The sequence below is a fragment of the Ornithorhynchus anatinus genome, chromosome 3, assembly GCF_004115215.2.
Source record: "Ornithorhynchus anatinus isolate Pmale09 chromosome 3, mOrnAna1.pri.v4, whole genome shotgun sequence".
Taxonomy (NCBI): Eukaryota; Metazoa; Chordata; class Mammalia; order Monotremata; family Ornithorhynchidae; genus Ornithorhynchus; species Ornithorhynchus anatinus.
The window spans coordinates 84,511,019-84,526,014 of NC_041730.1; the positions used below are offsets into that span (position 1 = coordinate 84,511,019).

The following is a 14,996-nucleotide window of genomic DNA, read 5'->3' on the forward strand; positions in this document are numbered from 1 at the left end:
GGGTTATTTTTACTGGTGATTTTCTTTTTAAAAAAACTGCTCCTTCTATTGTTTTCTTTACTGAGTTCCCTGAAGCGACACCTCTAGTATGTTAACCCGACTGAGACGCTGAGCCAGGAGACACAGCATGGTTTAGCGGAAAGAGCACGGGCTTGGGAGCCAGAGGTCATGGGTTCTAATCCCAGCTCCGCCACTTACCAGCTGTGTGACTTTGGGCAAGTCACTTAATTTCTCTGATCCCTGGGAAAGCAAAGGCTCTTCCCTAACACCATCCCATAGAAATCACCCAGAAAAACCAGACTCGCCCTGATGGCTGAATTCCAAATGATCGAATGTCCATGTCGCAGCCCAAACCCCCAAGTCTACCCCAAATCTCCCTCATCCCCAGCCTTAAAATGGGGATTAAGTCTGTAAGCTCCACGAGACAACCTGATTACCTTGTATCTACCCCAGTGCTTGGCACACAGTTAGCGCTTAACAAATACCATCATTATTATTATTATTATTTTTGTCACGCAGTCATCACACTGTTGGATTCCAGAATGATTGCTGACCTCCTTGATTTGATTAGAGCCCAGGCCTGGGAGTCAGAGGACCTAGGTTCTAATCCTGACTCTGCCTCATGTCAGCTGTGTGACTTTGGGCAAGTCGCTAAACTTCTCTGTGCCTTAATTACCTCACCTGAAAAATGGGGGTTAAGATTGTGAGCCCCATGTGGGACACGGACTGTGTCCAACCTGATTAACTTGTATCTACCCCAGTGCTTAGTACAGCACCTGGCATATAAGCAATGCTTAAAAAGTACCATAATAATAATTATTATTGTTTACCTTTGGGCAGTGCAGGTAACAATGCTGTGATGGACCTAAATTGCTGATCGTGAAGAAGAGCTTGGAAAGTGGGGAACTTCCCTCTGGCAGACAGAGACATTACTGTGGCATTCTTCAAACTCTGAAAGGAGCTTCTGGCTCATGAGCTTTGGATCTCCTAGGTCTTGCTGAAACTGGAAGGTAAGTAGCAAAATTCTGCCTTGTAACTCCACAGTATTTTTCTGTCAAGAAACCATAATGCTTCAAGAGACATAATCCTAACAAGATCACAGTGCGGTAGAGATTAGTATTCCCCTAAAGAGATGAAGGTAAAAAGAAATTCAAAGGGCTTTTTCCCAAAGAACAAATCAGTGGCACAGTTGGGACCAGGGGAAGGTTCCTGGTTCCTAGTTGCTTATTCTTTCACTAGACTACATGGAGGTTCACTTTTTCCAGATAAAAGGAAGGAGAAGAGTTTTCAGCACGTCACCACTAACAATGCGGTCTGAGGAGACTGGTGGGAGGAGTGCGCTGGTGCCTTTTCACTTCCTCAGTAGGGCACAGTCCCTGGCACAGACTAATAATCCCTCCCCTGAGAGCGGATGGAGAGATGGGGCGACGGGCGAGAAGACGATTGCTTTGTGCGGTGTGAACAAGCCTCACATGGGACAGGGACCGTGTCCAACCTGATAAACTCCTATCTACTCCAGCACTTACAAGAGTGCTTGACACATAGTAAGTGCTTAACAAATACCATTAAACAAAACAAACAAAACCAAATGAACTCACTAACCTAACCATATGGGTTGCCCACACTGTAATGAGCCTGGAAGTTCACTTCCCATATATATTATCATGGGAGATGGGACTTTTTTTTTCTTTTGGGGCCTTACCCCTACCCTGTTACTTTATAGTTCACTGTGCTAAGAACAAATACACATCTGTCAAACCAACACAGCTCAGCAGGGCACAGACCTTGGGGTCGTGAGTAAGCAGAATAAATATTTGGGTTCAGGTTTTATAACCGGACGACCCCCCACCCCCGGCACCCACCCACGGCTTCCTCCGCTCCCAGATGCGATCGCACCAACAGGAGATTTGGGGGCACCGATGAACTACCCTCTTCGCAGCGGTTCTGTGGCTAAGTCTTGGGGTTCTTAACTGGAAGCAGAGTGAAGATGGTCATTTCCTGTTGCGGAGGCGCCCTCCCACTAAGAGCATGGGGTGAGCCTGCAGGACCTCTGGGCAGTGAGGTAGAGGATGTGTGCTCCAGATAAGCCCGGATCTGCTGCCAAGATTGATCACTGCGGGAGTCAAGGACTTCTACGCAGATAGCTCTTGTTTCGGTAAACAAGTTTCCTCGGGATGACGGACCTCAAGCTCAATGCACACCCAGGAGGGGAAGAGGAGCGGGAACAGCCGGAGAGAGTGGGGCACGGAGCACTGTAAAGACGCATCACGGAGTAGTGGATAGAGCCTGGGCCTGGGAGTCAGAAGGTCAGGGGCTCTAATCCTGGCTCCGCCACTTGTCTGCTGTGTGGCCCGGGGCCAGTCACTTCACTTCTTTGGGCCTCAATTACCTCATCTGGAAAATGGAGATTGAGACTGTGAGCCCCACCTGGGACAGGGATTGGGTCCAACCTGATTTGCACGTATCCACCCCAGTGCTTGGTACAGTGCCTGGCACACAGTAAGTGCTTAACAAACACTATAATTGTTATACACGTGCTAGTATCTTAAAGAGCATAAGGGCCTTACCTGATGGTGTTCTTGGCAATCTCCCTCGGGCCCGGGCGAAGACATGAAGCTGCCCATGTGCTAGGGTATCTGGGACAGGACTCCCATCCGGATTCTATTTTTGGCCCTGTGCTGCCCCTTCATCACAAGCCGCAATCTCTCTGTGCTACTGGACCACCGGCCACTGGGATGCGGCGGGGAGGACGAGATAGCGGTGAAGTTCAACTGTGCCTCGAATTTCCCGTGAGGAGTAGATCTCAAAACTGGTTTTCAAAGCAAACACTCCCTGCAGGAGAGTGACCCACTCCTGACCCCATAGAGAGAATACATTTCTTTAAGCAGATGAAGACGCCACAGTTCAAAAACTGAATAGGTATTTATTGTTCCAGAAGGTACATTGCTCTTTTATACATATTTCATAAATGATACAGGATTTTACACATGTTCAATATTCTGCCATTTTGCTAAGGACTTTACTCCACCCTCCCCGCCCCCCACCCCTCACCTCACATGCGCACGCCAAGGATTTGCTTCCCACACTGTGCTGTTTCCCCTTAAAAACCCTGCCCGCAATCAGGATAAAATGTTTTAAAAATAATCCACACAATTAAAAAAAGGAAGACCAAACAGAAGGGGAGGGGTGAGGGGGTGAGGGATGCGGTGGGGTACGGAGGATGGGGGAGGTGTGTGAAAGGGAGACACATGCATCCATCCATTCCATCATGCCACTGGGTGAGGAAGAGGAGGGGTGGTGGCGGCAGCAGAGACAGCAGCAATCTTAGCCCGGTTTCAGCATCCGCAAGGCACCTGGTGTCTGTCTGGGTCACGTCCTTCTCTCAGGTTTGCGTTTCACACACGACACCCCCAAGGAGGATGGGAAAAAAAAAAGCCACTCGCCAGAGTGAGGAGAAGCGAACTGTGCAATGGAATAAAACCAATCAGCTGTGCACTAAGCCCTTCTCCTCCCCTCCGTCCAGTCCTCCGAACAGTGACACACAGGATAGGGAGAGACACCCATGTTACTGACATTCTGAACGAGGATGTCGCACGGGGCGTGGGCAGAAGAACATTTTGGAGAAGGAGAGAGGGAGGGACTGGTCCATTCTCTCAATGACCTTGAAGAAACACCCGGTAAGAAGAGCTGGTGGAAGGCAGAAGTGAGAACGAGGCGCAACCTCTAGCCTAGAGTCGGCCTCTTGGGCTCCCAGAGAGGGGCGCGGGCTAGCAAACCAAAGAGGGTGTCTGCATCCTGTCGGAGCGCCGGTCTCCACGGAGTATCCGGACCCGGCAGGGGCGCCGAGGGCAGTCTCACATGGAGTCACACAAGCCGGTGAACAGCGGTGGAATCATTCTGATTCTGAAACTGCTTGATTATACAAGTCATGATTCTGAGTCAACCTCCTAAATCTACGTCTTAAGCCTAAACCTTCCTGATTTGGGAAACCAGATGGCCCCAGACTTGGGGCACGGAAAAGGGACATGGTGGGCTGGGAAAGGGGAAGCAGGGGGAGAGACTTCTCCCTACCCTGAAAGATCGATTCGTAAAAAAACTCATGCAGTGTCGCCGTTGATTCTTAGATGAAGACCCAGGCACTGGGATATGTCGAAGTTCAAGAAGGTATTAAGGAACCATCCTATGTGTTAATTATCAATCTGAGGTGGATTCCGTGTCTGATTCGGGTTGAATGGCTTCATGTACCAAGTGGCAGCAGAGGGGGGCGGTCAGTGAAATGGAGGTGGCAGGGGTACCTATGTCCTATGGGGCAGAACTTCCTGTCCTCTGGAGACAGCCCGCTTGCAGGAATTTTACTCGGACTAGATTCGACGGGCAAATGCTCTTGGCTCAGATTCTGCTCCCCTAGCCCAGACCTGGTGGTTTGCTTTGCAGGGAGACCCTAACTACCGGTCTGTCAAAAATAAGTTAAATGAAAAAAGAGTCTGAGTTGAGTGGGGCGCTGCTGGGTTACTGAGCCGCAGACCCCGCAGAGATGCAAGGGCAACCCCCCGGCAGCCCGCCTCGGTCCTTCGGAAACGCCTCCCCCGACCCCCAACCGTCTGTCACTCATCCTTTTCAGCTAGAAACCAAGATGTTGGACTAAGACAGTATTCTCCGAGCCCTTTGAAACTTCCATTCCACAATGCCTGATCGTCAGATTTTAGCATTCTTTTTCCTAAGATCCGTTTTGTTTTTTCATTTCTTAATTAAAGGTAAAAACCCTCCACCCTCACACCTCCCAGCTGCCACCTGTAATGCTTTTAATTAAAAAGGCAAGAGTTATAAACAGGCGCTCCGTCTGGCGGGGGGCGGGCTCGGAGGTTCTTGCTGATCAGTCTTTATGGCCGATCCGCTGGAGGGGCAGGTGGACCTGCAGTGGGTCTCTCAGCCTCTTCAGATCCAATTCTGTCTAAAATAGAAACAGTAAGGTGAGAATCAGGGTCTAGGCAATCACCAGGGAGGCACACTCTTTCAGGAAAGGAACCACCTTCCCCCAAAGGGATCCTATTTTCCCCCGGAGTGGATGAGAGAGAATGGCGGGCGTGGGTGATGAGGTTGACAGCATTTGTTAAGCGCTTACTACGTGCCAAGCTTACTACTGTTCTAAGCACTGGGGTAGATACAAGGTCATCAGGTTGTCCTACATGGGGCTCGCAATCTTCATCCCCATTTTACAGATGAGGTAACTGAGGCCCAGAGAAATGGAGCAACTTGCCTAAAGTCACACAGCTGACAAGTGGCAGATCCAGGATTAGAACCCACGACCTCTGACTCCCAAGCCCTGACTCTCACCACTATACCACGCTGCTTCCCTGGGTGTCCGCCCAAAGGACGACGGTCCTCTCGGCTTTTGGCCTCGCTCGTTCCGGCTCTCTGACGAGACCTGAGCGACTCCAACCGGGGCTGGCAAGACCCAGAAGGGTGGCTTTTTGGACTGTTCACTCTTTGAAGCCTGTCTCCTCTCAGGTCCCACCTCCGATAAAGTCACTGCCCCTCTTTCACACCCACACTCCAAATGAAATATTGGCATCAATGAGGGCAAGCAAACTGGCAGTTATTCTTGCCGGGGGTGGGACGGAGGGTCACTACCCCTTCCCCCCATATAGGGACATTTCCTCCTTCCCCTCCCCACCCTACCCATAGCTTAAATGGTTAGAGCCAACCGTAACATCTCTAGAATCCACCCTTTCCCCTCCATCCAATCTGCTACCATGCTGATCTAAGCATTTCTCCTCTCCCACCTTGACTACTGCATCAGCCTCCATACTGACTTCCCTGTCCCATGTCTCTCCCCTCTCCAGTCTGCTCCACTTCACTGCCTGGATCATTTTTCCAAAAAAACCACTCAATCTCTAGCTCCCTGTTCCTCTAAAACCTCTGATAGTTGATTATTCACCTCTACATCAAACCCCAAACTCCTCACCATAAGCTTCAGGCACCCAATCACCCACTACCTTTACCTCACCTATCTCCTTCTACAGCCCAACCTGCACACTTTGCTTCTCTGACTCCTACCTACTCTACCTCAATCTTGTCCTCTCTCTGGCTTGGAATTCCCTCCCTCTTAACATATGACAGATCACCACTCTTCCTATCTTCAGGGCCCTCCTAAAATCACATCTCCAAGATGAGATCAGTCAACCAATCAATCGTATTTATTAAACTCCTACTGTATGCAGAAGACTATACTAAGCAGTAGGGAGAGTACAATAAAACAGAGTTGGCAAATTCCTTGCCGACGATGAACTTAGAGTTTAGAGGGGGAGACAGGCAGACAGTATAAATAATGTATAGAATACAGTTAATAGATATGTAAATAAGGGCTTTGGGGCTGAGGGAGGGGTGAATACCAAATGCCCAAAAGCCATAGATCCAAGATGCAGAAAAGACACAGAAGGAAGAGGGAACTAGGGAAAAGTGGGCTTAATTGTGAAGCCCTCTTGGAGGAGATGTGACCTTAATAATGCTTTGAAGGTGGGGAACACGGTCGCCTGGAATATATGGAAGGGGAGGGAGTTCAAGGCTAGGGAGGGGATGTGAGAAAAGGGTCGGTGGCGAGTTAGACAGGACTGGGGTACAGTGAGCAAGCTGGTGTTAGAGGAGCCAACTGTGTGGGCTGGACTGTAGTAAGAGATCAGTGAGGTAAAGTGGTGGTGGCGGGGGGGCATGCTGATTGACTGCTTTGAAGTCAATTTGCCCTACTCACTCTCCCCTCTGAATCACCTGTGAATTTTGAATCTGAACCTTTAGCACTTGATATTCACGCCAGCCCAGGGAACTTTTTTTTTATGGTATTTATTAAGCACTTCGTATGTGCCAGGCACTGTACAAAAGCTCTGGGGTAGATACAAGCTCATCAGGGTGGACACATATCCCTGTCCCACACGGGACTCTCAGTCTTAATTCCCATTTTACAGCTGAGGTAACTGAGGCACAGAGAAGTGAAGCGATTTGCTCAAGTTCCCACAGCAAAGTGGTGAAGCTGGGATTAAAACTCAGGTCTTTCTCCCAGGCTTGTACTCTATCCACTAGGGCACACTGCTTCCCATGAGCATATGTACATATCCTTATATTCTGCCTTCCCCATTCTGTGATGTATTTTAGTGTCTGTCCCTCTTTCTGGACTGTCTACCGACCCCATTGTATTGTACTTTCCCAAATCTTAATATAGTGCTCCACACGCAGTAAAAACAAATTAAGCAGCATTGAGTGACCGATAGTTAGCCTCAATGTAAACACTAGTTGGGTCCAGCACTCTGTTAACTAGTGACAATCCTGCAATCGTCAAATATGCCAAAATGAGCAGGTATTTCACCTAATTCAATTTTGTTCCTGTCACCCAAAAGATCCAAGATGGGGACCCATTACGGTTCTGCTTTTGGCTAAGGGTGGGCAGGAGAGACTCTCTCAGCTGTGGTAATGATGGTGGCTGCTGCTTGCTGCTGCTGCTGAGGGGAAGAAGGGAGGAAGAGAAGAGGAAAAGAGAGGAGGAGGAAGAACAGGAGGAAGAGGAAAGGCAGGAGGAGGGATAGGATGGGAGGAGAGGGACTAAGAGCAGAAGGTGTTGTTCTCCTTCCTCTTATTCTCCAGGGCCTGCAACCATCAGGTCTGCAGAGGAAGCAGCTCGCCCAGCTGTTGACGTGGGGCTCGGGGTCGGGGGAAACATGGTTCCTTGGCTACACCCAAAACAGCCATCGCAGGGTGGGGCAGGGTGGTGTGGTGTAGCTGCTGGACATTGACTAGGCCCAGTAGAACTGCCGGAGTCAGGAGGGGACGGGGAGCTTCTCGCCTGGAAACTCGGGGTGGGCTGGGAACGCCTCTACCAACTCTGTTGTTCTGAACACTCCCAAGTGCTCTGCACAAAGCAAGTGCTCAAGAAATACCATAGATTGATTCAGGAGTGGTGGAGGAGGAGGAGGACAAAGCAAGGCCCCTCCCCCGCCTTCCTGCCTCTCTCTCCTCTTTGCATTGTCCCCTCTCTCCTATTTCCATCCACCCCACCCCATTCCCAGTACAGTGACCAGAAGCCTGCAGCCCTCAAGTAGGACTCACCACACACAGCTCATCTTGCCTCCCATCAGAGTCAAGCTCCCTCTGGGGCCACTCTTGGCTCAGAGCATTCAGTTTTGGGGGTTTGTGGTGCTCAGAGAGCACCGCTGAGGTGCATAGGAAGGTCGGGGTTCATGGGAAGGTCAGTTAGTGCTCCCATCCCTGCAAAAATCCTCCTAAAAGATGGGCACAAACCCGCTCCTCTTGGGACTCGGCTGGTGCCCAAGGAGGCCGCCCAGACCCAGAAAAATCAATCACGCACCTCCAAAAATAACGACGCTCATAGCCCTGTGATGCTTACTTCCTGCTTGCGTCTGACAGCGCAATAACAGTTTTACTTGAAGCAGGAAGGAAGGAAAGAGAATTGGGATGGGATCCCTGACTCTGAAGAAGCAGCTTGTCCCTAGGTCCCTTTACAACAGCTTTTTCTGAAGTGCTAATATTGCAACAGCATCTAGCGGTAAGCCCCGTCTCCTGCTAAGACGATTTACATTGCATATTCTCTTGCTCCTAAAGGGCCCTCGAGTGATAACAGTCACTCCGACCAACTGACGGAGTCTTTTATAGAGAAGAGGAGAGAGAACAATGAAAACCCGAGAAAATCTCTGCTTTGAATTCATCCAGGAATTGTGGTTAAACAGCACGACGGAGGGTCAGAGTTGCAAAACTTTCCATTACCTGAGCAATCGCATCCTTGAGTTGATTATATTTCTCTAGGTCAAAACGTGTCTTTTTGGCTCCTTTATGGAAAAATAACAGGTATTGTCGGTCTCTGGCCTCTGGGTAGATGTACTCCTGAAGAGAGAAGAAAGGGCAGTGAATAGACCAATCAGCTCTGCGGAGCGAAAGTACGGACGACTGGGGAACAAGGTTGGTCCGCGATGCTCCCTGTCCATGGGTGAGGATGGATGGGAGGAGAGCGGACGGGTGGAGGTGGGCTACGGGAGGTAGGCCCGTACACAGCCAAGGTCCGGGCCACTGAGATCTCCTCAGCATCCCTGGTGCAGAAGCAGCGTGGTCTAGTGGATAGAGCCCTGGCCTGGGATTCAGGAGGATCTGGGTTCTAATCCTGGCTTCACCACTTGTCTCTTGTGTGAATTTGTGCAAGTCATTTCACTTCTCTGGGCCTCAGCTACCTCATCTGTAAACTGGGGATTAAGACCATGAGCCCCACGTGGGACGTAGACTGTGTCCAAACTGATTATCTTGTATCTACTCCAGTGTTTAGTACAGTGCCTGGCACATAGTAAGTGCTTCGCAAATACCATAAATAAATAAACAAATAAATAAATAAAAGGAAGCCTCTGTGAAACCACTCTGCCAGTCGACCCCCAGTTGAATGGCACGCCTTGGATCTAAAATCTTCTCCCTGCTCCCCACTTTACCTCAGCTCCCCCTTTCCTCCCCATCACCCTGACTCTCTCCCTTTGCTCTCCGTCCCCTCTCCGTCCCACAGCACGTATGTATATACATAGATATCTATAATTCTATTTATATTAATGCCTGCTTTTGATTTGTCATGCATATATCTATAATTCTAGTGATTTATACTGATGCCTATTCATTTGTTTTGATGTCTGTCTCTCCTCTTCTAGACTTTAAGCCCGTTGTGGGTGGGGATTGTCTCTCTTTATTGCTGAGTTGTACTTTCCAAGTGCTTACTACAGTGCTCTGCACACAGTAAGCGCTCAATTCAGTACGACTGAATGAATGAACTGAATGAATCAACAGTGAGGGCCCACTGCTTTTTTCAACTAACGTGCAAACACTGGCCAAATGAACCTGTCAGCCCCAGCTCCTGTCACTTTGAGAGAAAATGGACTTGGCTTCATGGGCATGCAGCAGTGACACGTATGGACGTATGGTGACTATGTCAGTTCCCAAATGCCGGGAATGACCTGCTGCTCTGGGCCTACTCAAGGTATCTGGTGCTGCCTCCCGATTTCATGGCTTTGACCTTCCCTGGAGGACAGAACCCAAGATGATAATAATAATTGGGGTATTTGTTAAGCGCTTAGTACTAAACACTGGGGTAGATACAAGCTGATCTGGTTGGACACAGTCCCTGTCCCACATAGGGCTCACGGTTTTGATCCCCATTTTCCAGATGAGGTAACCGAGGCACAGAGAAATGAAACCACTTGCCCAGAGTCACGCTGCAGACAAGTGGTGGAGTCAGGATTAGAACCCAGGTCCTTCTGTCTCTCGGGCTCACGCTCTATCCACTAGGCCACTCTGCTTCTCCAATGTGAGGGCGACGTGAGGTCTGCTCATATTGGTCTATTGGTGTCCACCCCTACTGCACCTGAGTCCAGCAGTCTTGGTTAATATCAGGGTCCAGTCTGTCTGAACCCTAAATTTTTGAAAGACTTGCCAGCAAAGTGTCAAGCCCTAAGGACGAGAGGGACAAAGCCATAAGCTTCACCTCCAGAGTCTTCTGGGCAGGGTGGGCAGCTGGAGCCGCTGGCCCAAGGGGCCCCTACTTGTTCCCAGAGGGAGACCAAAGGATCTTCTTGCCCCTGACTCCCAAGTCCCACAGGTGAACCATCCGTCTGCCCATCTCATCCCGGCCTGGGCCGCCCAGTGTCTCTGAAGCTGAGGCCGGGTCGGTGGGGCTCTGGGGCTCTGGAGTGGGTTTAGAGCCTCGGGGTCAGAGCTCCAGGGTTAGAGCCACGGCCCCACAGCCTTTAACAGGCACCATTTCCCCAAGCCCCGACCACGGCCTTGACCCTGGGAACCACCAGGCCATCCGCCCCGTGAGACGACCAATCCCGCCAGGTGGGCGGGTGGCCAGGGGATCGTTTGCCCTCTCGGGCCTCTAGAGTCTGGTGAGAGTGTGAAAATCCACAGTTGGGACGTTGGTACTGCACTCCTCCTCTCTCTTGTCTCCTTCTTGCTCCCCTTCTTCCTTCCTTCTCCCACCCTCTAACTCACTTCTTTCTTTTTAACTGGCTTTCCTCCTCCTCCTCCCATAGACGACACCTCCTCACCCTCTGAATGAAAAGCTCATCTTCCCGTGTGCCACTATGGCCTGCGTTCTGACTGAGCCCCCCTAGAAGGGGGAACAGGTATGGATGGTACTGGGCTGGCTCCCTCAGGCCTGGCTCCCTCAGGCCTGGCTCCCTCAGGGCAATGCACCGGCCCTTTGGAGAGAACTTTCAATCCCTCCACATCCTCCCTCCCGTGCAGTCGCGGCATGAACTGCACGGAGTGAAAGTACGGACAACTGGGGAACCAGGTTGGCCCGCGATGTTCCCTGTCCGTGGGTCAGGACGGATGGGAGGAGAGCGGACAGGTGGAGGCAGGCTACGGGAGCTGGGGGCTGCCCATATGAAAACCAACAGATGGCACTGGGGTAAATCTGAAGGAACCCACCCTGAGCCTGGCTCCAACCCAGCTGGGTTTGGTACTGATCCCTCCTGGCTGGGCAGGCTTCTTTCTTTTTTCACTGGCTCTCCTCCTCCTCCTCCTCCCATAGACAACACCTCCCCACCCTCAGAATGAAAAGCTCATCTTCCCGTGTAGGCAGGGCCCTTTGACCCCTGGGCAGATTTCAAAGCTGGTTTTCAGCTATTCACCAGAGGCGGTTTGGCAGATGCTATTTTATAATGCACCACATGAGGGTGGCACAGACTCCCAAGTCTCCAGCTGCGGAGGCTGGAGCCCAACGTAACCCAGGGAAAGTCTCCAGATAATCAATCCATCAATGGTATTTATCGAGCTCTCACTGTATGCGGAGCACTGTACGAAGCATTTGGCAGAGTAAATAACAACAGAGTTGGAAGACACGGTCCTTGCCGACAACAAGCTAAAGTAACCCCATCCCCTTCCCGCCCCATCCTCTGCTCCTCCCCATCCCCTCAGCACTGTGCTTATTTGTATATATTATTTGTATATATACATATATATGTATATACTTGTGTATATATATTTGTATACATTTGGGGAAGCAGCGTGGCTCAGTGGAAAGAACCTGGACTTCAGAGTCAGAGGTCATGGGTTCGACTCCCAGCTCTGCCACTTATCAGCTGGGTGACTGTGGGCAAGTCACTTAACTTCTCTGTGTCTCAGTTACCTCATCTGTAAAATGGGGATTAACTGTGAGCCTCACGTGGGACAACCTGATTACCCTGTATCTACCCCAGCGCTTAGAACAGTGCTCTGCACATAGTATGCGCTTAACAAATACCAACGTCATTATTGTTATTATTACCTTATTTATTTTGTTAATGAGGTGTACATCCCCTTGATTCTATTTATTGTGATGATGTCTTGTTTTTGTTGCGTTCTGTTTTGCTCTGCTGTCCGTCTCCCCCGATTAGACTGTAAACCCGTCATTGGGCAGGGATTGTCTCTATCTGGTGGCGAATTGTCCATTCCAAGCACTTAGCATGGTGCTCTGCACATAGTGAGTGCTCAATAAATACTACTGAATGAATGAAGTAACCGTTCTCTCCTCAATGAAGAGAGTTCTCAAGGGAAGGTTCACATGGCCGAGCTCCAGCGCAAATAGCTGCTCTGTGGATGAGGCGGGGAAGAGGATGGGGTGAAGGCTGGACTCCTAGAGAGAGCGATGGTTGGGAATCAGTGGAAAGAGCACGGGCCTGGAAGTCAGAGGACCTGGGTTCTAATCCCGGCTCTGCCACGGACCGGCCGTGTGACCTTGGACAAATCGCTTCACTTCTGTTTCCTTCAGTTCCCTCATCTGCAAAATAGAGATTCCATATCTGTTCTCCTTCCTACTTGACTGTGAGCCCTATGTGGGACCTGATTTCCTTGTAGCTACCCCAGCACTTAGAACAGTGCTTGGCACATAGTAAAGTGCTTAACAAATAACTCAAGACTTTGAAACCCCCTGGGGACCCTCTCCACAGCTGGGCTTGTGGAGGGCCCAACCATCTGTGGGTTCTGGGGCCCAGTCACTCTTACCTCTGGCTCTATGCAATGAACGGGTGCCCTGGAGCAGCATGGTGCCAAGGGGAAGCAGAATAATACAGTGGGTAGAGCACAGGCCTGGGAGTCAGAAGGTCATGGGTTCTAATCCCAGCTCTGCCAATTATCTTCTGTGTGACCCTGGGGTAGTCGCTTAACTTCTCTGAACCTCAGTTACCTCGACTGTAAAATGGGAGGGAGAGAGACTATGAGCCCCTCATGGGACAGGGACTGGGTCCAATCTAATTTTCTTGTATCCGCTGCAGCGCTTAATACAATGCCTGGCACATAGCGCTTAACAAACATCATTATTATTATTATTATGGAGCTCTGCCACTGCCATGAACAAGGCAGGGACCAGTGTATTGACAGAGTCTAATGAAGCTCACAGTACAGCAGCCTGGCCGAGAGGATAGAGCCTGGGCCTAGGAGTCAGAAGGACTTGGGTTCTAATCCAGTCTCCACCACTTGACTGGTGGGTGACCTCGGGCAAGTCACTTCACTTCCTACGGGCCTCAGTAACCTTATCTGGAAAAAGAGAATTAAGACTGTGGGAACAATGGCGGATAGGGACCGTGGCCTACCCGATTAGCCTGTATCTACCCCAGAGAGTAAGCTCTTAATGAATACAGTTATTATTATTATTAATTACAGAATATTGTAGATGGTAAATTCCTTCTGGGCAGGGAACACATCTATCAACTCTACTGTATTGTTCTTTCCCAAATGCTTAGTTTAATCTTTCCCAGTGCTCTGAACTCAGGAAGCACTCCAAAATACCACTGATTAACTGAGTTTCCCAAGCACTCATTGAGTGTTCTGCAAAAAGTAGGCACTCGACTCACATTATGGATTAATCTTGGGAGACGCTCAACTGCCATGATACTCTTGGGCACAATGAGGGGGGCAGAGAGCATTCATTCATTCATTCATTCAGTAGTATTTATTGAGCGCTTACTATGTGCAGAGCACTGTACTAAGCACTTGGAATGAACAAGTCGGCAACAGATGAGACAGTCCCTGCCGTTTGATGGGCTTACAGTCTAATCGAGGGAGAGAGACAGACAAGAACAATGGCAATAAATAGAGTCAAGGGGAAGAACATCTCGTAAAAACAATGGCAACTAAATAGAATCAAGGCGATGTACATTTCATTAACAAAATAAATAGGGTGATGAAAATATATACAGTTGAGCGGACGAGTACAGTGCTCAGGGGATGGGAAGGTAGAGGGGGAGGCGCAGAGGGAAATGAGGGGAAAAGAGGGTTAAGCTGCAGAGAGGTGAAGGGGGGGGCGGTAGAGGGAGTAGAGGGAGAAGGGGAGCTCAGTCTGGGAAGGCCTCTTGGAGGAGGTGAGTTTTAAGTAGGGTTTTGAAGAGGGGAAGAGAATAAGTTTGGCGGAGGTGAGGAGGGAGGGTGTTCCAGGACCGCGGGAGGACATGGCCCAGGGGTCGACAGCAGGATAGGCGAGACCGAGGGACGGTGAGGAGGTGGGCGGCAGAGGAGCGGAGCGTGAGGGGTGGGCAGTGGAAAGAGAGAAGGGAGGAAAGGTAGGAAGGGGCAAGGTGATGTAGAGCCTCGAAGCCTAGAGTGAGGAGTTTTTGTTTGGAGCGGTGGTTGATAGGCAACCACTGGAGGTGTTTAAGAAGGGGAGTGACAGGCCCAGATCGTTTCTGCAGGAAGATGAGCCGGGCAGCAGAGTGAAGAATAGACTGGAGCGGGGCGAAAGAGGAGGAAGGGAGGTCAGAGAGAAGGCTGACACAGTAGTCTAGCCGGGATATAACGAGAGCCCGTAACAGTAAGGTAGCCGTTTGGGTGGAGAGGAAAGGGCGGAGCTTGGCGATATTGTAAAGGTGAAACCGGCAGGTCTCGGTAACGGATAGGATGTGTGGGGTGAACGAGAGAGACGAGTCAAGGATGACACCGAGATTGCGGGCCCGAGAGACGGGAAGGACGGTCATGCCATCCACGGT

At 50.3% G+C, this 14,996-nt stretch overlaps 2 protein-coding genes across 2 annotated transcripts in view; one reads left to right on the top strand and one right to left on the bottom strand.

Moving 5' to 3' along the window:
• PLA2G12B (phospholipase A2 group XIIB) overlaps positions 1 to 8,776 on the top strand; it is a 59,852-nt gene extending 51,076 nt beyond the window's left edge. Inside the window, exons 7-8 of the transcript XR_003757856.2 lie at positions 841 to 1,010; positions 8,608 to 8,776. The gene's annotated coding sequence lies outside the window, so the exon portion shown is untranslated. The remainder of the gene's footprint in view (positions 1 to 840; positions 1,011 to 8,607) is intronic.
• The window catches only part of MCU (mitochondrial calcium uniporter), a 177,472-nt gene continuing 165,379 nt past the window's right edge, over positions 2,904 to 14,996 (bottom strand). Inside the window, exons 7-8 of the mRNA XM_029060177.1 lie at positions 8,770 to 8,886; positions 2,904 to 4,951 (exon numbers count right to left, since the gene is read on the bottom strand). Coding sequence (XP_028916010.1) covers positions 4,874 to 4,951; positions 8,770 to 8,886 — 195 coding nt within the window. The 3' untranslated portion in view covers positions 2,904 to 4,873. The remainder of the gene's footprint in view (positions 4,952 to 8,769; positions 8,887 to 14,996) is intronic.